General features: G+C 62.8%; 1 protein-coding gene across 3 annotated transcripts in view; it reads left to right on the plus strand.

The window, feature by feature from the left end:
• The window catches only part of COL22A1 (collagen type XXII alpha 1 chain), a 131,463-nt gene that overhangs the window by 63,275 nt on the left and 45,670 nt on the right, over positions 1 to 22,518 (plus strand). For 2 of the 3 annotated variants that reach the window (XM_080646832.1, XM_080646833.1), the window contains 15 exons: positions 1,184 to 1,237; positions 7,647 to 7,700; positions 8,363 to 8,416; positions 9,860 to 9,913; positions 11,042 to 11,095; positions 12,608 to 12,652; positions 13,148 to 13,210; positions 13,618 to 13,671; positions 15,795 to 15,836; positions 17,900 to 17,932; positions 18,746 to 18,799; positions 19,060 to 19,113; positions 19,941 to 19,985; positions 21,164 to 21,217; positions 22,359 to 22,412. In XM_080646832.1, the coding sequence (XP_080502958.1) occupies positions 1,184 to 1,237; positions 7,647 to 7,700; positions 8,363 to 8,416; positions 9,860 to 9,913; positions 11,042 to 11,095; positions 12,608 to 12,652; positions 13,148 to 13,210; positions 13,618 to 13,671; positions 15,795 to 15,836; positions 17,900 to 17,932; positions 18,746 to 18,799; positions 19,060 to 19,113; positions 19,941 to 19,985; positions 21,164 to 21,217; positions 22,359 to 22,412 (768 nt within the window). The remainder of the gene's footprint in view (positions 1 to 1,183; positions 1,238 to 7,646; positions 7,701 to 8,362; positions 8,417 to 9,859; positions 9,914 to 11,041; positions 11,096 to 12,607; positions 12,653 to 13,147; positions 13,211 to 13,617; positions 13,672 to 15,794; positions 15,837 to 17,899; positions 17,933 to 18,745; positions 18,800 to 19,059; positions 19,114 to 19,940; positions 19,986 to 21,163; positions 21,218 to 22,358; positions 22,413 to 22,518) is intronic. The other variant, XM_080646834.1, reaches the window with a different exon arrangement.

Below are 22,518 nucleotides of genomic sequence, written 5' to 3' on the forward strand. Positions count from 1 at the left end.
TCCGGATCGCTGGGGCCTCCTGGAAGAGGTGGCGCTGGACTGGGATAGGACTTTGACAAGCTGAGATGGAACGAAGGGGTGACCACAAGGCAGAGGTAGCAGTGTGGGCAGCATCGCAGAGGCCAGGAGTCCTAAGGGAGTCTTGTGGGCCCATCTAAGCCACTGGAACTGTTGTTCAGGGACCAGAGTTTGGGCACCGGGCACAGAAGGTGCCAGAATCACAGCGTCTAGCCAGTCCCAATCGAGCGGCCCAGATGCCGGGTCTGTTACATGAGGAGGAGTGCTGACTGTGCTGGAGGTGGACGGCGACTTGGACCGAGTTTCTCTTGTCCTTCGGGGAGAATCACCTGCTGGCACGGGTTGGCCCCGGAACGCCTGGAGGGAAAGAACTGGGTGTGAGCAGGGCGTGCCCCTGTGGGCGTGGCTCAGGTGCTGGGCTGGCCCAGGTGGTGCCCTTCCTGGGTGAGCTATGAGCAATGATGCCTTTCTTGGGGGACAGTGTGATCACACATTCCTGACGCTTTCCTTTCTCTGGACGGTGGGCTCGCGGCTGCGCTGCTCAGAGGAGACATTCAGGGCCTTGGAGCGAGGCCGCTGGCGGGGTGGGGGGGGTGGTTGATCCCGGGGACACCTGGGCCCGGCCTCCAGCAGAAGGAGAGGCCAGTAGAAAGGCCTTGAGGTGGAGCGTGTGGGCGTGTTCAAGGTGCGGGAGGGAGGCCGGGTGGCTGGCGGGAGGGAGCAGCACAGGACGGGCAGCAGGGAGCCGGCGGCCATGGAAAGAGGGCCGAGGCCCTGGGAGTTTTGCTCTGAGTTTGGCGGGAAGCACTGCCTTGAGCCCAGGAGCGTCCCACCTGGTGGGAGGAGCTGCCTTCCAGGAAGGAGCTGGCGGCTGGGCACGGGAACAGGACGGGAAGGTCGCCCGCGGGGGCATCGGTCTGGTCCTTTGGACGTGGGGCCACGTGTGAGCAAAATCATCCCAGGAGCAGAGCCGGGCCCCAAAGCTGGGCCTCGCTGCCCCCCAGCTGGAGCCGGTCCCCACCCCTCGATCCCTCGCCACTACCCAGGGCCTCCAGGGCACTACCCGGCCATCGCCACTGAGAAACAAAGCCCCAGATGTCCTCGGAGACATGGCCTCGGGCCCTCGCCTGCCGCCCGCTAACGCTGCCTCTTTTTCTGCACTCAGGGCAAGAAAGGCGAAGTGGGCGCCCCTGGACTGCCCGGATCGCTGGGGCCACAGGTAACCTCTCCTGCCTTCTCTGGTGGAAACACTGCTCTGTCTGATGGACCGAATGACCAGGTAGCACTTGGGGTGGTGACCAGCATCGGGGTGGCCGCTCCTCGGAGCACTGAGAGGAATGCTCCGGGGGCCTTTGCCCTCCGTCCCGCCCTCGCCCTCTGTCTTCCTGCTCGTGGGCTGGGGGAACGCCCGCTGTCGCCGTCCTGGAGGAATTTCGGTGCCGGGGAGGGCAGACCAGGGGTGGCAGTGCTATGAGGCGGGGAACAGTGGCGTCGTGGGAGAGGCGCTGGGATCAGGGTCCACGGGCGCCCTGTGCGGCTGGTCAGGTGGTGGCGGGAGGGGCTGGACCTCAGCGACAGTGTCTGCTCTGAAGACAAGAGGGAAGGGAGGTACGTGTCTAGTTTCTGCTGTGGCCAAACTCCTTTGTACCGTTCGCATGTAGTGGCGTGTGCTCCGGGTGACCACCGTTCCCATGTAGTGGTGTGTGCTCCGGGTAACCACCGTTCCCATGTAGTGGTGTGTGCTCCGGGAGACCACCGTTCCCATGTAGTGGTGTGTGCTCCGGGTAACCACCGTTCCCATGTAGTGGCGTGTGCTCCGGGTAACCACCGTTCCCATGTAGTGGCGTGTGCTCCGGGTAACCACCGTTCCCATGTAGTGGTGTGTGCTCCGGGTGACCACCGTTCCCATGTAGTGGTGTGTGCTCCGGGTAACCACCGTTCCCATGTAGTGGCGTGTGCTCCGGGTGACCACCGTTCCCATGTAGTGGTGTGTGCTCCGGGTAAGCACCGTTCCCATGTAATGGTGTGTGCTCCGGGTAAGCACCGTTCCCATGTAGTGGCGTGCGCTCCGGGAGACCACCGTTCCCACGTAGTGGCGTGCGCTCCGGGTGACCACCGTTCCCATGTAGTGGTGTGTGCTCCGGGAGACCACCGTTCCCATGTAGTGGTGTGTGCTCCGGGTAACCACCGTTCCCATGTAGTGGCGTGTGCTCCGGGTAACCACCGTTCCCATGTAGTGGCGTGTGCTCCGGGTAACCACCGTTCCCATGTAGTGGTGTGTGCTCCGGGTGACCACCGTTCCCATGTAGTGGCGTGTGCTCCGGGTAACCACCGTTCCCATGTAGTGGCGTGTGCTCCGGGTGACCACCGTTCCCATGTAGTGGTGTGTGCTCCGGGTAAGCACCGTTCCCATGTAATGGTGTGTGCTCCGGGTAAGCACCGTTCCCATGTAGTGGCGTGTGCTCCGGGAGACCACCGTTCCCACGTAGTGGCGTGCGCTCCGGGTGACCACCGTTCCCATGTAGTGGTGTGTGCTCCGGGAGACCACCGTTCCCATGTAGTGGTGTGTGCTCCGGGTAACCACCGTTCCCATGTAGTGGCGTGTGCTCCGGGTAACCACCGTTCCCATGTAGTGGCGTGTGCTCCGGGTAACCACCGTTCCCATGTAGTGGTGTGTGCTCCGGGTAACCACCGTTCCCATGTAGTGGTGTGTGCTCCGGGTAACCACCGTTCCCATGTAGTGGTGTGTGCTCCGGGTGACCACCGTTCCCATGTAGTGGTGTGTGCTCCGGGTAACCACCGTTCCCATGTAGTGGTGTGTGCTCCGGGTAACCACCGTTCCCATGTAGTGGTGTGTGCTCCGGGTAACCACCGTTCACATGTAGTGGTGTGTGCTCCGGGTAACCACCGTTCCCATGTAGTGGTGTGTGCTCCGGGTAACCACCGTTCCCATGTAGTGGCGTGTGCTCCGGGAAACCACCGTTCCCATGTAGTGGCGTGTGCTCCGGGTGACCACCGTTCCCATGTAGTGGCGTGTGCTCCGGGTGACCACCGTTCCCATGTAGTGGCGTGTGCTCCGGGTGACCACCGTTCCCATGTAGTGGCGTGTGCTCCGGGTGACCACCGTTCCCATGTAGTGGCGTGTGCTCTGGGTGACCACCGTTCCCATGTAGTGGCGTGTGCTCCGGGTGACCAACCGTGAGGAAAGAACGCTCGTCCCATTGAGCATCGAAAGGAACCGAGCGCCGGGCCCGTTGGCTGTGTGTGCAGCCGGACGGCCCCGCGCAGCCTGGCCGTGCAGGAAGCCCGAGGGCAGCCGGCGCCGATACGGCGGTTTCGCTGCCTCTTTCTGAAAATGAGAAACGTCACTGCAGGATGTTGTATTTATTGATTTGTTTGTTTGTTAAATATGTTTTTATTGGTTTTTAGAGAGCAAGGAGAGGCAAAGAGAGTTAGAAACATCACTGATTGGCTGCCTCCTGCACGCCCCCTACGGGGGTTGAGCCTGTAACCGAGACACGTGTCCTGACCGGGAATCGAGCCCTGACCCCCTGAACCCTGAGCCGTGCCGGCCGGGCAGGGTGCTTTAGATAAAGGTGCCCGTTGATGATGCTGCAGGTGGCGGCTTCTGTATCCAGGTGGCCGCTTAGGGAGAAGGGACGCCCGAGTCCGGTCTGGTCAGGCGTGTGCAGAGGCAGTGCTGCCTGGCAGAGCCCCTGGAATCGGTGGGGACACAGCCGGGCGAGGGGCGGGCGCCTAGGGCGGGTGGTGGGCCTGCAGGCCTGGGCCCCACAGAGAACCCGCTGGGGTGGGCAGCCCTCGTGGGCGGGCTCAGGGGCCACCGTGCGAGGGGAGGCCTCGCAGAGCATGATCAGCTCCCCCGGCAGGCAAACGTTTCCACGCCGCTGATTTACGAACCTCGTCCCTGCGTCTTCAGATTCTCCCCCGCTCCTTATCTGCTTCAGTCAGAACCAGCTGGCTCGCGGGAATCGCTGCTTGCCATTGGCTTATCGATGACATTTCGGTCAATCGGCCGCTCGTGCATCATCACTCTCCTTGCTAATCGCATCCACTAGCTGGTGGGGCGCTGTCGCCTTGGAAAGATCAAATCCTGCTCCCCTGGTAATCGGGCGGCTGGCCAATGAACAGGGAGCACCGTTAGCTGTTTTCATTAGTAATAATTAAAAGAGCCATTACTTTGTTGTTAACATTTGGGTCTATTGGCTAATCTGTCTCTCTCAGTAATAAGTAGATTAGTTGGTTTTAGACATGGTGATCGATAACAGAAGAGAGGGGAGCCACATTTGTGAAGCCGCCCAGGTGCTGGGCTAGGCCGCAGCCCCCCGTGAATCACACCGCAGTGATGGGGAGGGGCCTCCCACCTGCTGTGGAGGGGGGACCGGGGCGCTGGGCGGTGACAACCTTGCCCAAGCCCGTTCGGGTCGCATGAGGTGACCCAGCATTTGACCACCTTAAGCCAGATTCTTTCATCTCTAAGCGATCATTGCTAGCATGAATAATGGTATTATATTAATAGTCCAGTAGTCTTAGTTCAAAACCACCTAATTTATCATCTTTAAATCCAATGCTAGAGTAGCAGACAGGGCATCTGCCCGTGGTCAGAAGTCCTGTGCAGGGCGAAAGCCTCACGCCAGCTGGGTTCCCTGGAGATGGGCACCTGGGGACTCACAGGTCCCCGAGGGACACCTGCCTAGGCTGGGCTGCGGGTCAGTAAGGAGCAGAGACGGGTGCCCGGGCTCGGCTCCTGCCTGGTGCCACCAGGGGCTGGGTCAGAAACAGACATGGGCTCCACCCTGCAGGAGGTGCTGCTAACCTCCAGGAGGCTGGGGCGGCCTTACAGGAGGGGCGGCCTTAAGGGAGGGGCGGCCATATTACAGGAGGGGGCGGCCCTACAGGAGGGGCGGCCTTACAGGAGGGGCGGCCTTAAGGGAGGGGCGGCCTTATTACAGGAGGGGCGGCCTTAAGGGAGGGGCAGCCTTATTACAGGAGGGGTGGCCTTAAGGGAGGGACGGCCTTACGGGAGGGGCCATGGGCTGCTCTGGGCAGAGCTTCCTCCACCTCTGTGCGTCCCTGCTGGGCCCTCAGAAGGCACTGTGTGGCCCCGGAGAAGGGTCCTTGGCGTCTGGGGCAGGCGGCTGGAATTGCATCCTGACTGCTGTTTCCTCTCCCACCACGCGTGTGTTTCCCACCTGGACTTGCAAGAAGCTTCCAGTCAATTGCAGAGGACTCTGCAGGCAACTCGCCCTCCTCCCCCCCACCACCCCCGCTCCACCCCGCGTGGCCGCTGCTGCTGGGAGCAGTCTCCACTCTGCAGCTGCTTGCACCTGCTTCCAGCACATTCTCCCTCTGCAGACAGCTACTGCGCTCTTAGGCTGATTGCTGCGTCGGCTTTTGCTCTTGTTCTGAGCGCCCAGCATCAAACAAGCCGTCGTCAGCTCCCCACGGTGCATCGCAGCGAGCCAGGCGCTGGGGTCCCATGTGGGGGCCTCCACCCTCCAGCCTGTATTACCCCCCTGGCTCGTGACCCACTTCATACACAGAGCAAACTCTTGGGGGTAGAGCAGGCTGATAGGAGGGGTCCCCAGCTGTGTAGACGCCTCCCAGGGTGGAGTGCGGGGCTGGAGGGAGACGGGGCCAGGCTCACGGATCTGAAGGCAGTTTTGTCCGCCAGTTCCTTTCCCTCCCAGTTCCAGCTCTGCATCAGCGTGAGGACTGACAGGAGCTGACGTGCGGAGCGGGCACCGGGACGGGGGTGTGTGCGCGCGCGTGTGCGTGCGTGTGCATGTTTTCTGCTCCTCCTCTCACGGGCCCGTTTGTGTTCCCTGTGCCTCCGTGTCACCAGCAGTGAGGTGGTACATGGGGTTCGTCTGAACGGGTAACCTCCAGACCGGGTGACTCTCCACAGTTACCGGGGGTGTTTCCAGAGTCACGGGCCCCTCGGATGCGTCCCCTGTGCACCCCAGGACCACACGGGCCTGGGCACCTGTTTTTAGGACAAGCTCCCGGGATTCCTCAGGACCCACCGGAGAGGATGGCTGTGTGGCCTCAGGCGGGGCCCTGGCCCTCTCTGGGCCTCGGTGTCTGTTGCTGTCACACAGGGAGGGTTACTTTCCGGGAGAAGATGGCTAAGGGTCTGTCCACTCTAACCTGCTGTGAACGCGGACGGGCAGCCAGTGGCCTTTGCAGTTTGCAGGAGACGCGGGAGGGAGGGAGGGGGGCGGTGGGAGTCGGGAGCTGGTAGAGGCCGGCTTCCCGGAACAGCCCCTGGGAGGCAGCTCAGAACTTCCCCGGGGCCATCGCATCCCGGACACGCGAGGAGGGAGAAAAGTCACTACCGCAGCCAGCAAAGGGTGCAGGGAGAGGGGACCTCGGTCCCGCTTTGGGGGATTGAGGGGCTGTGAGGACCCCGAGGTGACGCTGAAAGAAAAACCCCGCCTGGATCGTGCCTTCTGGAAGGTGGTGGACGGAGGCTCCTGTTAGCTGCAGGATGTGGGTGCGTATGGCTGAGTGACAATAGGGGTGAGGCCGGGAGCCTTCTTTGGTGTCCTCTGCCCCCCATCCATTGGGGGGACCCTGTATTCATACCTGCCCCGGCTACCTTCTGCCCAGCTCTGTCCAGCTCCTCCTTTGCCGCAGCTCAAAGCAAGTGTCTTCGGAGAAAGGTAGACGCTGCCCCCAGAGCGAGCTCAGAGAGGACAGGTCCCAGCGCCACCCCGAAATTTCGTTCAGGCCCCTCTCCAGGCCTGTGGCTGACACAGTGCGCCCCCAGAGGGAGACAGAGGGGCCTGCAGGGAAGCAGCGGCCTTGGCCGTTTGTAAGTGTCCATTGCCCTCTAGTGGGGACGTGACACTGCTCCGGGCGCACAGCCTCCCTTCAGCTCTCCGTGAGCCAGTGGCTCTCCTTCACACCCTGACTGGGTGCCTGCTCCCCGCCTCGCCCTGGGCTTGTCACATGTGAGATGAGATGCACAGGGGACAGGAGGCGCCCCTCCCTCAGGGCACGTGGGTCAGAGGCGCACAGTTCACTGGCCTTGGGCTTGGCCGAAGGCGTGGTGCATTCCTCCTGGGGACTGGAGAGGATTTCAGTGGTGGAGACCCTGGAGAAGGGAGGGTGGGGGGGGGGCGCATCTGGAGAGGATGCTGAGCCACCTGAGGCCGGAGGTCGCCTCCCAGGACGTGCGTGGGGCTGCGATCCATCGCAGTGGTGGGGGCGGCTCCGCCAGGCCCCGCACTCCCCTGGCTGAGTGGATGCTGGTCGTGTCTGGGAACCACTGTGTGTGTGTGTGTGTGTGTGTGTGTGTGTGTGTGTGTGCTCATACAGGCCGTGCATGTGTATTTATTTTAAATGCCCAGTATAGCTCCACTATATGGCAGAATGCATCACGTAACAGGTATGTTCCCGTTACCCCAGGAGGACACGTTAACATGTTACACGTTTTACTTCAGATATTTTCTTTTTGGTTTTTCTGTTTTGCTTCAAACACAAGACATTACAGGTAAGGCTGAAGCCCGCCCGTCACCGTGTGACCCCCCCATCTTCTCTCACAGGACAGGACAGCGTCACGGGGCTGCTGCACGCGCCCCTAACCCCTCCTGCTCTCTCCACAGGGCCCCCCCGGACCACCTGGTGTCCCCGGCCCCCCTGGCCCCGGAGGCCCCGCGGTAAGGTGGCTCTGATGCCCTTTCACTGGGCACTTAGGTGGGGGTTCCGTAGTTGTGGGCGCCAGCAGCATCTTCACGGGTGGCCACACCCACGGGAGACCCGCCTGCGGCCCCCAGCCTCTCGCTGCCCCGCCCTTGAGCCTCCCATGAGAAGCATCATTGAGCTCATGCACCGCGTCGGCCGCTGCTGTAGCGACACGTCAGCGGAGGCCCGCTGGGCTGGGGTCCTTTGGGGGTTGTCTAGCGGGTGCGGTGCGGCTCCCAGACTCAGGAGTGCCAGGGGAGGCGTTTGCCACCGTTCCCCTCCCCCGCGTCAGGGTCAGCTGGGGACATTGCTGTGGGGACGGGGAGAGACCCCGGATGGGTGGACCCAGCAGGCATCTGCAGAGGGAAGCGGACCCTCCAGGTGGTTCCCGCTGCCTCCCCCACTACCCCCTGCCCTGGAGGCAGGACTGGCCCAGTGCAGACCACACGCCCTAGGCCGCAGCTGCGGGTGGGGTCTCTCCCCGCTCACGTTCACGGCGGCCTGCCCTGAGCACAGCCGAGGCCTGGGTGGAGCCCCCCTGGCCCCCTCCTCACAGCAGAGGCCTGGGCCGAGCCAGGAGAGGGGGGAGAGGGGTCTCTGATGAGGTCACACTGAGTCTCCTGTGGTTCCTTCCCAGGGTTTGCCTGGAGAGATCGGCTTCCCTGGAAAACCTGGGCACCCCGGGCAGGCGGTAAGCACCCCCCCCCACCCCCCCCCCCGTCCCCTCTGTGCCAGGACCCGGCCCTCAGCCAGGGCTGCTCTGGAGCGGGGCTCCCTGGGCCCTTCCCTCCCAGCAGTGGGCCCCACGGTGCTCAGCCCGACTCCTTCCCGCTGTGGTACCTCCACGTGCTCTGTTCCCTGGGCCTGCCCCCCGTGGCCTGGTGGAGAATGGAGGGGCACCCTCTCCCCAGGCCCTCTCCCTGCCCTCGTACCTAAAGGCAAATCCCAGAGGCCTTGGCTGTTTAAAGTGTGCCTGTCTCCAAGGGACGCCTGCAGGGGGCCACAGGAGTGATGGGCGGAGGGAGGAGAAATGGCCCATCCAGGACCTGCTGAGCGCTCCTCCTCCTCCTCCTCCTCCTCCCCCCCCTCCTCCTCCTCCTCCCCCTCCTCCTCCTTCTCCTCCTCCCCCTCCTCCTCCTTCTCCTCCCCCTCCCCCTCATCCTCCTCCCCTCCCCCTCCTCCTCCTCCTCCTCCTTCTCCTCCTTCTCTTCCTCCTCCTCCTCTTCCTCCTCCTCCTCCTCCTCCTCCTCCTCCCCCTCCTCCCCCTCCCCCTCCTCCTCCCCCTTCTCCTCCTCCTTCTCTTCCTCCTCCTCCTCCTCCTCTTCCTCCTCCTCTTCCTCCTCCTCCTCCTCCTCTTTCTTCTCCTCCTCCTCCCCCTCCTCCTCCTCCTCCTCCTCCTCCTCCTCCCCCCTCCTCCTCCTCTTCCTCCTCCTTTTTCTTCTCCTCCTCCTCCTCCTCTTCCTCCTTCTCCTCCTCCTCCTCTTCATCCTCCTCCTCCTCCTCCCCCTCCTCTTCCTCCTCCTTTTTCTCCTCCTCCTCCTCCTCCTCCTCCTCCCCCTCTTCCTTCTTCTTCTTCTCCTCCTCCTCCTCCTCCTCCTCCTCCTCCTCCTCCTCCTCCTCCTCCTCCTCCTTCTTCTTCTTCTTCTTCTTCTTCTTCTTCTTCCTGTTCCCGGACGGAGGGTCCGGGGAATCAGGGCCTTTTCATTTCTTTCCGGTCCGGGTCCCGAGGCGGCACCTCAGCAGGTGTCTGTGCACCTCGTGGGTGGGTGAGCAAGCACGGAGGGCGCGTCTGCCACCCGCTGCCAGGAGCGCTCCGGGGCGGGATGGCAGGTGTGGCCTGTGGGCTGTCACTGTGGCGTGACATGGGCCATGGGCCATCCTAGACCTGACGGTGGCCCTCAGGGAGGCCGGTCCGCCTGGTGGGCTTTCCTGACAACGGGTGCTCTCTGGTGGGCCCTGGGTGGGGAGGCCAGGCAGGGCCACGATCGTCTCCGTGAGGACGAGGGTGTAGGAGGACCAGCTGCAGACCAGCAGCCTCGCTGCGGAGGCCCCGGTGTGCAGGCAGCTCCCCGCTGCAGACCGCCCAGCACGGGCTCCCTCACGTCTCATTTCCCCTGTCTCCCTCTCGGCTCAGGGGCCGCCTGGAAAGGAGGGGCTGCCCGGACCCCCAGGCCTGCCAGGGCCCAAGGTAGGTATTCTCGGGGCGGCACGGGCTCGGGAGCCCAGAGAGCGGAGAGGAGATGACGGGCACCATTCCTGTGGTTGGGGTTCCCGGTCAGGCGACTGCCGAGCCCGGAGGGGCTCGGGCTTGAGTTCCAGGTCCGGTGTGGGCAAGTCCTTCCCTTTCCTGAGGGGCCCAGGGAGGGCTCGGAGGGTGTGGCTTTAACACTCATGTTAGAAATTCATGTGTATTTTATTGGCCAGGAGGACAAACCTCAGAGACTCTCACATAATAAGAGCTGTCAATTTTAAAGATGTCCTGGTGGAAATCATTATAGTAGGAACATTAAGAAAAGAATCAGGTTAAACATTGTAAAAATTGTGGCGCACAGTCACTGTTTGCAAACTGCGAGTGCACAACTACAAACCCTACAACACGTGTTTACAGAAAGCGCTTCGTTCTCCGAACAGCGCACACAGCCCAGGTTCCGGGTCAGCACCCTTACGGGCGGCGTGTGCGTGTCATGGGGAAGCTCACCTTTGCTGTAAGCAGACGCAGAAGCTCCGTGTTTAACGACAAAATAAGCATGGATTTAACTCAGTGCCACAGGCATTGAACGTGAGCATTCCCCACCTTCTCTCGAACATTTTAAGACGGAAGTAAGGCTAACTAGGAACTTTGTGCTCTGAAGCAGGGTGTAACGTCTTCCTCATAAACCTCCCGTGAGAGAAGGGCACCATTCCTGCTCAACTATCTCCTATGTAGAAGCCAAGAGATCGGAACCACCGGTCGCTATGGCTACGATGCACACTGTGGCTGGCCAACCTCCCGCGGCCCCTCCCTCCGGCCGCTGGCCCCGATCGGGGTGGACCGGCCAGACCCCACCTGTGCACGAATTTGTGCACCAGGCTTCTAGTGTTTACTAAAATATGTCAAAGGTGGAGGCAGGTCCTGTGGGAGCCAGGAGGTGGGATGAGCTGCAGTTGGTAGCAGGGTCAAGGGGTCACACAGAGTGACAGCGAACCTACCTGAGCAGGGGTCTCTCCTCGCCCACCTGGACCCCCTGTGCCTGCCCCCTGTGCCCCCCTCACTGTGCCCTCCCCCTCCCCCATGCCTGCCCGCCTACCCGTGAACCTGACTCGGCTCTCCTTGCAGGGACAGCCCGGAGACCGTGGGATGGATGGCCTGCCTGGGAAGCCGGGCCTGCGGGTATGGACTCGCCCCCTTTTTGGTTCTAGGGGTGTAGTGGGGGCGGGCGTGAGCCTCTCCTGACGGAGCGGAGTCGGGCCAGCTGGGGTCTGGCAGGAAACAGCAGGATCAATGGGCAGGGGCTGCAGCCGGGATGGCGACAGCGCCTCTGGGACGGAGGAGCAAGAGGACCCCGTGGCTGGGGCCCCTCCCTCTGGATCCCTGCCCCCTGCCCTTGACCCTGCTGTCCCTCCACGGCTCCGAGGCTGGCCGACACCTGCAGTGAGAGCGTGTGTGTGTGTGTGTGCAAGTGTGTGTGTGAGTGTGAGTGTGTGTGAGATGTATATGGTGTGTGTGTGTGTGTGTGTGAGTGAGGTGTATATGGTGTGTGTGAGTGTGAGTGTGAGTGAGGTGTATATGGTGTGTGTGAGTGTGAGTGTGAGTGTGAGTGTGAGTGAGGTGTATATGGTGTGTGTGTGTGTGTGTGTGTGAGTGAGGTGTATATGGTGTGTGGGAGGGATGTACATGTGGTATGTAATGTGTGCTGTGTGTGTGGGGGGGATGTGTATGTGGATTGCGTGTGGTGTGTATGTGGTGTGTGTGGTGTGTATGTGGAGTGTATGTGGTGTGTGTGAGATGTGTATGTGAATTGTGTGGAGTGTTTATGTGGGTTGTGTGTGGTCTGTATGTGTGCCATGTGTGGTTTGTATGTGGTGTGTGTATGGTATGTGTGTAGGGTATGTGTGTAGGGTATGTGTGGTGTGTATGGTGTGTGTGTATGGTGTGTATGTGGTGTGTGTATGATATATATGTGGGGTATATGTGTTGTGTGTTTATGGTGTGGTGTGTGTGTGTGGGATGTGTATGTGAGTTGTGTGTGGTGTGTATGTGGGGCATGTGTGTGTGTGTGTGTGTGTGGTGTATATGTGGGCATGTGTGGTGTGTGTGGTGTGTGTGGTGTATATGTGGGGCATGTGTGGTGTGTGTGTGGATGTGTATGTGAGTTGTGTGTGGTATGATGTGGTGGGTGCATGCACCTGTGTCGTGTGGGGAGGCTGTGCCAGACAGGAGACTGCTGGGGGCACGTCCTTCCCTGGGGAGCCTCCCAGCCCAGACCTGCCGCTCCCTGCCCGCTCCACACCACTGACCCTCCCCTCCGTCGCGCCCGGGGCCCTGAAGTGGCGCCAAGCTCAGAGTGGGGGGGCCGGGCTCACAGATGTCGGCCCCTTGTCGTTTTGAACTGTGAGCGTCTAGACTCCGCATGAAGGGGTTCAGGCTGCTCAGACTCTCGGGGGGTCTCCAGACGTGGTTCCCTTTGGGGGAAGCAAAAACCACACGAAGGCGTGGGGAACCCCCTCCCAGACTCGGGACACACCACGGTTCCCACGGCCTGTGACTTGGGCCGTGACCGTGTGACATGTGGAGAACAAAGGGCCGTGGCCAGAGGAGCCGAGGGTGTGTGGGCCACCTGGGCATGGCAGTCCCCCTGTAAACGGGGGTGGGATTAACGGGGTGTCTTCACTCTCTCCCCAGGGCGACGTTGGGGAGCAGGGCCTGGCCGGCCGCCCGGGAGAGAAGGTGTGTCGTCCCTTCCCTCATTCACTTCCCCTCCGTTCCTCACGGACTGCATTCACACACACACACACACACACACACACACACACACGGCCGCCTCGGGGGTCTGGGGGGCTCGCTTCATCCATTTCACGCGCGTATTCACTCCCTAGCAACCCCGCACGTGCTGGCCCCGGGCCACTGGTGAGCATGTGCAGGTGAGGGAGGTGGGGGGGCAGGAGAGGCCCCCGCGGAGCCTTGGGGACTGTCAGGGCAGGTGGCGGGGAGGTGACGTTGTGTCTGAGGAGGTAGACACCAGGCAGGCCACACGGGGCTCCTGGGAGAGCGCACAGCCCAGGAGGGGGCTCGGACACCCCATGAACGAGTTCTCTCCCATCCCCCTTCCTCCAAACCCACAAGCCAGAGACCTGGGGGTGCTGAGAGCAGGGGGAGCTCCCGCCCCCAGCTTGGCCTGCAGGAGGTCTCCACCCAGAGTCTAACCACAGGATGTCTCCACAGGGCCAGGCGGGCCTGCCCGGAGCCCCCGGGTTCCCGGGCCTGAGGGGAGAGAAGGGACAGCAGGTAGGTGTTGGGGCGTCTGCCCCGAGTCCCCTCTCCTGTGCCATCGCCCGTGGGAAGCAGCCCTCGGTCCCTGGGGATTGGGGGGGGATTGGGCTGGGATTGGGGGTCCCCGGGGTTCATGGGAAGGAAGGGCCAGGCCTCTGCTGGGAGCTGGGACAGGACAGTGGCAGGCGGCCTCGCTGGAAGGGGGTCAGGGTTGGGGGACGACGCCCATCAGGGGCCCATTGCAGTCAGGTGCTCCCCACTCTCCGCTGGATGCTGGCCTGGCTTCACCTGTGGTTACGGGGGCATTGTGGGGGGAGGGGAGGGAGGTGGGGGGGGAGAGGTGGTGGCCCCGGGGCCTCTGGTCGCGCCAGGAGCGGGCCATACTGCAGCTGAGCTCACGCTTCCTAACTGTGTCTCCGCAGGGAGAGAAGGGCGGCCTGGGCCTCCCGGGACAGAAAGGTGACCGAGGTGAAAAGGTAGGTGCTGGGCGCCGGGCGTCAAGGACATAGTGGGAACCTCCCCGCTGTGTGCGTGAGCTCCGTGGGCAAGAGGAGGGGCCCGTGCCAGAGCCCGCGGGAGGCCTGGGCTGTGACCTGGTTCCTCTGACCTGTGCCCTGGCCGGCTGTCCGGGTGACACACCCAGAGGGGCCTGTGCTCGCCCTCCCCCTCAGCACCGCCCAGGCCCCATCCCCCAAGAGTGCAGCCTCCTCCCCTCCAGCCCCCCTCCCCTCTGGCTCTGCAGCCCAGGGGCCGCCGTCCACACACACAGGGTGTGGGCTGGGAAGGGTTGGCCTGGAAGCCGCCAGGCCTGCTGCTCCCTGGGCGCCCCCGCCTGACTCTGTTTCCCCATCCTCTGCCTCCCCTGCCCACCGCCCTCCATGAGCCTGGAGCCCGGCCATCTGGGGCTCCTTCACTGGATCCTGGGGGCGGGGGTGGGACCCCAGGTCTGTCACATCCACTCCAGGCACAGGGGCCCTTCCCAGCCCAGCCTTTCCTCCTGGTGGGAGAGCCAGGGGTCGTCCTGCCCTGCCTTCCCCGCCCCCCTCCCCCCTGCCTCCGGGTGGGCCCTTCCCTTGCCCACAGTGCACAAGGAGGGCAGCTTCCCCAAAGGCCACCTTGGCCTCTGGGCTGCAGGCTCTGCCCCTCCAGCCCTGCTCATATACACCTGTCCCTGCCTTTGCCCGGACGGGTGTAAACTTGGATCCTTCGCACTCTTTTTTTAAAAAGTTTTTTTTTTATTGATTTCAGATGTGAGAGAGACAGAGGGAGAGAGAAAGACATCAATGATGAGAGAGAATCATGGATCGGCTGCCTCCTGCTCACCCCGTACTGGGGACTAAGCCCACAACCCGGGCATGTGCCCTGACCGGGAATGGAACTGTGACCTCCTGGTTCATAGGTCAATGCTCAACGACAACTACATCGGCCTGGGCATCATCCTTTGCACTTTCCTCCCCCTCCCCCATCATTTGTCTTTTTAATGGAGCGTCGGGGGCTTAGATAGGATCGGTCCTGCGGCCGGAGGTGAGCAGTGTGGGGAGGAGAGATGGGGAGGCGCGGGCCAGCAGGAGCAGGAGGACCTGGTTTGCTCTCCGCCTCCCCGGAGGCTCACCCAGGCGATGCCGCAGGTGGCTCCGCACGTGGATTCTGGGTTTGGGATTGGGCCCAGCCGGCAGCTGGCTCTGTGACGGGCAGGTGGACGGGTGCTCCTCTCCCCTTTCCTCACCTGTCACGTGGACACCACAGTACCTCTGCTGCGGGCACTTAGCCGGAGAGCAAATGCGTTAATGCACGTACAAACGTAGCCGGCACTGGGGACTCACTGCTACGCGGTGCTGGAAACTGATAGCAGACGATGCAGTGACTCCTTGTATTGTGTGTGATGGTTACTGAGGGCACCTCGCCCTCTCGAAGCCCTCTTGATTCCTTCCTTTGTCCACTGGTCACCATGTGCGAAAGTCTGCCACCGGCCCAAACCTGGGTGGAGTCACCTGTGCCCTGACCTCTCCTGGCACAGGTGAAGGGACAGGTGTGGGTACCCGGTCTGCACTGCGGCTTCTCCACATGCAGCGGCCCCTGTCCTTCCTCGGGGCAGATGCGGTAACAGTTTCCTCTCGGCCCTGCTGATGACAATGATCCCAGTCCCCAGAAGGTGCTGTGATCCCAAGAGCTGAAATGATGCATAAATGGGAGAGTTGGGGTTCAGGCTCGGGAGGTTCAAGTCTGAATTGTTTACAGGAATGTCACATTATCCCCTCAGGCCCCTGAGGACAGCCTGTCCCCTTAAAGGGGGGAGCAGGACCCCAGGGGGGTCTCTGAGAGAGCAAGCGGGAGGCCTGGGTGCTGCGGGCACAGTGCCCGGGCCTGGCTGCCACGCTGGGTGCAGGTGAAGGTGATGCCAGGGATCAATAGTTGATCCTATCAGCAGGGATGCTTCCCAAAACGCAAGGTGTTATGTGTCTGCGTATTTTATAATTGGGAATCTGCGTGTCTGTCCGTCTGTCTGTCCATCCATCGCCCCAGATGTGGGGGGACAGGTGTCCCAGGACAGGCAGTGTCAGTGGGATGGCCGGTCACGTGCTTTCTGTTTCTCCATCAGGGTGAAGCTGGTCCAGCCGGCCCCCCGGGATTGCCTGGAACAGTAAGTGCCTCTGCTTCTAACCTCCTTTCGACTCCTAAGGCATCAGGCCCCCCACCCCCACACACACCACTTAGTTATCAACATCTTTTCAATAGATTGCCAGCAGCTGGACCTATTCTTCGGTTTCACCGTCCAAAAATACTGTGTCAGCTCTCCAGGGCCCACCTGTGCCCACCCTTTATCCTGACCAGCACGCACATTGCCACGTATCAGAACACTGGCCAGGCCCTGAGAACACCCACCCACCTGGCACAGGGGGAAACAGGCCCAGGGACAAGAAGTGATGGGCACGTGGGGTGAGCCAGGCATCGCAGTAGTCAGGGGGAGACACTGAGCCGCAGGGCAGGCTGGGTGAGCCTAGAGTACAGGTCAGTGATGCTGTCAAAACCCAGGATGCTTCAGGGAGAGTGACAAGGGGCCTGACTCTTATTGGAGGGTCAGAGGGGAAGGGGGTCTTCGATGTCATAACTTTCAAAAGAGCCTGAAGGCTGGGCCGTGGGTCATTGGATAAAGGGGGAACAGAGGGTGTTCGGGGATGGGGAGGGCACACAGAAGCTTCGAGGCTGGAGAAAACATGACCCGTGGGGGTCCGGAGGGCATGGGTGGGCGAGGTGGTGTCTCCCTGCCTCGGCCAATCTAGGGGTCTCTTCCTGCAGAGATAAAGAGTCTGAATGAGCTGGGCTCTGTGCCCAGAGGCTGAGCCCACGCCCTGGTTTCTGCATCACCTGTGTCCCTGCGAGAGACGCTGACAGTGGGAAGCATGCAGTGATGGGTTGTGCTGAGCCTGCCTCAGGTCCCCATACTCAGCCCCACGTTGGGCGCCATATGTGCCGAGCTGGCCCCAGATCCCCATACTCAGCCCCACGTTGGGCGCCATATGTGCCGAGCTGGCCCCAGATCCCCATACTCAGCCCCACGTTGGGCGCCATATGTGCCGAGCTGGCCCCAGATCCCCATACTCAGCCCCACGTTGGGCGCCATATGTGCCGAGCTGGCCCCAGATCCCCATACTCAGCCCCACGTTGGGCGCCATATGTGCCGAGCTGGCCCCAGATCCCCATACTCAGCCCCACGTTGGGCGCCATATGTGCCGAGCTGGCCCCAGATCCCCATACTCAGCCCCACGTTGGGCGCCATATGTGCCGAGCTGGCCCCAGATCCCCATACTCAGCCCCACGTTGGGCGCCATATATGCCGAGCTGGCCCCAGATCCCCATACTCAGCCCCACATTGGGCGCCATATGTGCCGAGCCGGCATAGCCACGGGTGAACCTGAGAGGGGACGGTGAGGGATTTAGAAAAGACTGACCAGAGAATAATGCAGGGGCTAGGTGGACGCAGCTCTCTGATGGAGAGACAGTGCCACAGCCTGCAAGCCGAGTCTTTATTTTATAGCCAGTTTCCACGAGGCAAAGTAAGGGCGTGGTCACATCGTTCTCCTGGGTTTCGAATCCACTCAATTACATGCACCTGGTCAAGCTTTGTTTACTTGCTGCACCTCCCGCAGCCCATATCACTCAGCCACGTGGGGCCACAGGCTCGGACCATAAGGTCAAGCTTACAACCATAGCCTTTGCTAGCGTTGTGCTGGGAGGACTCTGCCCTCCAAGCTGGGACTTGCATGTGGCTTTGCCATGAGAGGACCATGCCCTCTCATTCGTCCGAGGCTTGAACCTGTCCAAACGCTGTAGCCACTCTTCACAATGGGCCCAGTGTCTGGGCTCAGCTCTAGTTACACGCACAGGTTCAGGCCCCCCCTCCATCACGAGAGGAGGGTGTTTCATCCCGTATTACTGCTGAGGATGCAGACGCTGGCAGGTGCTAGAGGTCACGTGGGTTTTAGGCGGGGTGACCAGGCTTGAGCTCAGACCCTGTGACGCCAGGGTCCCGACATATAACCACTGTGCTTTCCTGCCTTAACCAAAGCACAGGGGCCTCGGAAATGTCGCTCTAATGGTCAGGGCTGGTCATGAAGGATGCGGGGGGCTGTGTTCCCGGGCTCAGTCCTCAGGGCGGGTTTCAACATGGATTCACGTCTCTCTCGTTTCTGTGGTTCCTTCCAGCCTTCCTTCTTCACCCCGTACCCCAGGATGCCAGTAAGTAGAGCGGCTCCTTGGGGCCCCTGTCTGTGACCCCCGGGTGCTCTGGGGACTGGGGCTCGGCTGGGTCCTGGCTCTGCCCACCATGCAGGTCACCGCTGGCTCATGCTGGCAGCCGTGGGAACAGGCCGTGTGAGGAGCAGGCTCCATGTCCAGGGGCCTGGAGGTCACCTCCCCGTGGCCCAGGCCCAGGGCAGACCCTCGGGGGTAACTTCCCTCTTACCTCCCCGCAGGCCCTGGTGGTGTGGAGGGAGCAGGATCATGGGGCGGGGGGGACATGAGTGGCTGAGTGAGGCAACTGCGGGGGAGTTGGCAGTGACAGGGACCCGGGAGGCGGGCAGTGAGGGGTGGGCCTGAGAGAGGCTGTTCAGAGGACGGGCAGAGCCTGACTGATGGTTGACCAGCCGCCCAGGCTCCCTGATGCAGATGCTAGAACATGACTCCCCGGGCGGCCAGGGGCCCTGGGCACTCTTTGCAGCAGTTCCCGTTGGTCTTGCCAGTCTCTGGGCGGGAGGGGCAGGGTGAAGCCCCACAGATAAGTGTAGACCTGCCACCTTAGCTGTCCCACGAGGAGCAAGGACGCTCTGCGTGCCTGTGTCTGTGGCACGAGGGCGTGGCCGGCCTGGGGTTCGGTTACCCTGAAGGGGCCGTTCTTGACCTGAGGTCTGAAGGATGAGTGAGAATCCGTCAGCAGAGTGGAGGAGCTGCCTTGGTGGGGGGCGGGGCAGGTGCGTGCAGAGGGCGGGGGGCTCTGGGCGGGTCTGCGGTGGGTGGCGCGGGGTGCCCTACCTGGTGCTTCCCCGCCAACAGGGAGAGCAAGGCCCGAAAGGAGAGAAGGGGGACCGCGGCGTGCCTGGGGAGCTGGTGAGTGCCCCTGCCCACACGCCCCCGGCCCACGCCCCCACCCTGAGACAGGACGGCCGAGGCCCAGCAGCCCCAGGTCTGAACTGCACAGCCCACCCTCAGGAGCCCAGCTGAGCTGAATGTGGTCTCTTCCTCCTCCCTCGGGGCTCAAGGATGTCCCCCCACCTGTGGATCTCAGCTCACTCCCTCTGCGCATGTCCTCACCTGCCCCCTCTGCACAGAACTGGGGTGGCCCGTTCATGGCGACTGTGTCATTGCAGGGGCCGCAGGGCCGTCCTGGAGAACTCGGACCTCCGGGACTCGCTGGGCCGCCGGTAAGAAAGCCTCGCTCCACCCATTGGCCCCGGACGCAGAGATGCCCACAAGCCCCTCTATCCCTCTGTCCCTCCCTGGCCCCCTGGCCCCGCTGGCCTGCCATTGCAGGAGCACCCACCAGAGGGCGCTGGCACAGTGCTTCTGGGACCTCCAGCCCAGCACCCAGGGGTGGACTGGTCTAACCAGAGCGCCCCAAAACACAGCCCCCCACCCCAGGGCGGGCCTGCCTCCGGACCCCTGGGTGTCCTTGCTTGTCACTGACGTGTCGGGTTGGGAGGGCCGGGCTCGGTCACACTGCCTTCCTTCCAACGCTGCACCCGCCCTCGGGGTGGCGTGCTCAGGCCCAGGTGCTCCTGGCTCCCGAAGGCTTCTCGGGGGCAGGAGCCCTCTCCGTCCGGCCTGGCTGGCAGCTCCGGTTGAAGGACGCCGTCATATGCCTTTTCGTTTTGGTGTTCTTCTCGGCTTTGGCTTCTTGGCTGGCTGTTTCTGGGGCGGGGGTTCAAGTTTTTGGGGGACCCGGTGGGGGACCTGCCTGGGCCAGATCCCAGGGCCCCTGGCTGCCGTGTGCCTGGGCATCTGCCCCTCGGAGCCCCTTTTACGTAAACACACAGCGTCGTGTTGACCCTGCGTCCTGGGTGGCGAGGATGGGGTCCAGGGCCACGTGCCCGTGAGGCCAGACCTGCTTCCTGCACCGGCAGAGCCCTCCCTGTGGTTTCAGTGTGGGTCACCTGACTGGCCAGCAGGGGGCTCCGAGAGTCCCTGCATGGGGACGAGGACAGTGTTGCCTAGAATGTACCCCCCCCACTCCATTTTATTTCCCGTGCAGGGCGCCAAGGGACAAGATGGTGCACGCGGAGCAGCTGGAGACCCCGTGAGTCCTGCCCTGCCTGCCTCCTCGGGGTCGGGGGGTGGAGGGTCACCCAGGAGGGACCCTGTGCTCAGTTCTGGGTGACTGGGGGAAGGGGGAGAGCGTGCCACCCACAGGGAGGGGCAGGCCTGCCTACACCCCAGCGTTTCAGGGCCCAGGTGTCCACGTGCCCCGCCCTCCTTCCACACACTTGGTGATGCCCACGAACACACAGATACCACTGCCAGATGGGCATGGCTCTGTGATGTGTGCTTGTGTGCATGTCACACACACATACATTCCAAAATCCGGTGCATACACTGCGATGCACTTGTGTGTATAAACGCCCGACGTGCAGATGCAACCATGAGCACAGACACGCCTCCATGCACACGCCTCCATGCACACGCCTCCATGCACATGCCTCGGACGCTCCTGTTGTGCCTGCCCCGCCTGGGCCCGGAGCCTCAGAGGGGCTGGCACGTGTGCCCTGGCCGACTAGAGTTCTGTCTCCCATGGGAGGCAGGACGAGGCGCCTCCCGCCCGTCTCCCGGGGGCAGTGGTGGGCGTGAGAGCCGCAGGGCGTGTCCCCTCGCTCCCGGGCTGGATGTCCGGCTGTAAAGTGCTTGCATGACCAGGCTGTCGTGCACGTGGCCTCGCGGGAGCAGGGTCGGCCACGGCAGCGACTAGTCGGAGGGCAGGTGGCAGCTCCTCCCTGCTGGAGACGCAGCCCTGGGCCCTGTGCCTGGAGGAAGCGGAAGTCCACGGCCCGCAGGGAATGGCCTCCATACCTCCATACCCCCTCCTCCCCACCCCACAGTATCCACCCACCCGGAACACCCTCACACGCCTCCCCGGGAGTCTGTGCACGGCCTTCAGTGTCGAGGTCATGTCCACTTCCTTCAGGAAGCATTCCCTGGTTCGCCAAGCCAGCATGCACACTCGCACAGACACACCCCACCTCTGTGCCCCGGGAACCTCCCGGAGTCCTGCCCACCCCGTCCCACCTTGGTGCCAGGGTCCCACATTTTGGGGTTTGGCTCCTTGGGGTGCTAGGGCGCTCTTATCGTGGAGGGAAATCTCGGGCTACACGGAGTCCCAGCAAATCCTGGGGACTGAGTGCAGGCGGGTGTGGAGAGAGATGGGGGTAGCTCTGTGAGCGGTGCACCGGGCCTGTCTAAGCTTCTTCTGCTTCTGAACAGGGCGCTCCTGGTCCCATAGGTCCCCCCGGTCCCAGTGGCCCCCCAGGAAGTGTGGTGAGTAATCGGGGCCGGGGCAGGGCCTGGAAGGCCTCAGCTTTTGCATCTCCCAAGTGGAGGAGCGGGTGGCGCTGGTTCAAAGTTCATGCCTGCCCCCCCAGGCTCTGCCTCCCTGTGGCCCCAGGCGGCTGCGGAGGGACTAGCTTCAACTCCCCGCAGACACAGTTTCACTTTCCTGCGGTGAAACCCCCGGGGCGGTGCTCCTGAGGGGGATCCAGCCTTGGCCCAGAATGACCGTGGCTGTTCAGAGCAGCGGTCGCCAACCTTTCGGACCTCACGGACCACCAGTGGTCCCCGGACACGGGTTGGTTCCCGCTGGTTTAGAGGGCGGATGCGGGCGTTGACGTCCAGGCTTGGTTCTGAGCACCACACGTGTGGACGTGTTCACCCTCCCCACCCCGGGGGTGGGTACGGTCGCTGCCCCGTTTGCACTGGGGGAAACCGGGGCACCGGAGGCTGAGCCCCGTCCTGAGCGGTTGCTGTCGCTGCTCCCAGGACGTCGCCCCACCCCACCCCACCCGCTTCCTTGTGCACCACCCGCTTCCAGGAGCCGCACTCCTTTGCTGGGGTTTCCCTGGCGTTTAGCGACCGCCTTGTCCAGCCACACGGCACGTGGCCCCAGCTGCCCAGGAGCAGCCATGACCGATGGGGTGTAGATGCCAGCTCCACGCTGGCCCCCGGGGCCCGGGCGGCACTGAGCGCCTGCTGCCCGCCCCCCCCCCCCCCCTTCTCCATCCCTGGGTGCACCCCCTGAACACTTACCCTTGAGCCTTGTCTCAAAGTCACCCTCTGGGCGCTCCGGTCACAGCTGGAGCAGGTCTCTTGGCCAGCCTGTCCTCAGGTCATCCTCATCCTCCCTGTGTCCCCTGAGCCAGCCCCGCCCTGCCCCGCCCTCTGAGAGTGCAGCCGGGGGGCGGAGCATCAGCAGCCTGTCTGCACGTGGAGCGTGCTGGGGTGCACGGGGTCCGGTGCGTGAGCAGAGCAGCACCAGCCGCTGTGGTGGGCCGGGCAGGGCGGCTCCGGGGAGTTAAGTCAGGAATGGAGAGCCATGGGGACAGTGACCCGTGGTCACTGTCTAAAAAGGGGCCTCGTCCCCCTTCTCTGGCGGCCACCATGTCAATAACCTTTCCTTCCCCAGGGCCCCCCTGGGCTCAGAGGCCCCCCTGGGAAAGACGGGGAGCGCGGCGAGAAGGTAAGAGGGTGGTCTGAGCACAGCCGGTGGTCCCATCTCGGAAGCAGGGACCGAGGAGCCCGCACTGCCCTCCGGGGGGAAGGAGCTAGCAGGCCCCCGGCCACCT

Source organism: Plecotus auritus (genome assembly GCF_963455305.1).
Source record: "Plecotus auritus genome assembly, chromosome: 11".
In the NCBI taxonomy this organism is placed as follows: domain Eukaryota; kingdom Metazoa; phylum Chordata; class Mammalia; order Chiroptera; family Vespertilionidae; genus Plecotus; species Plecotus auritus.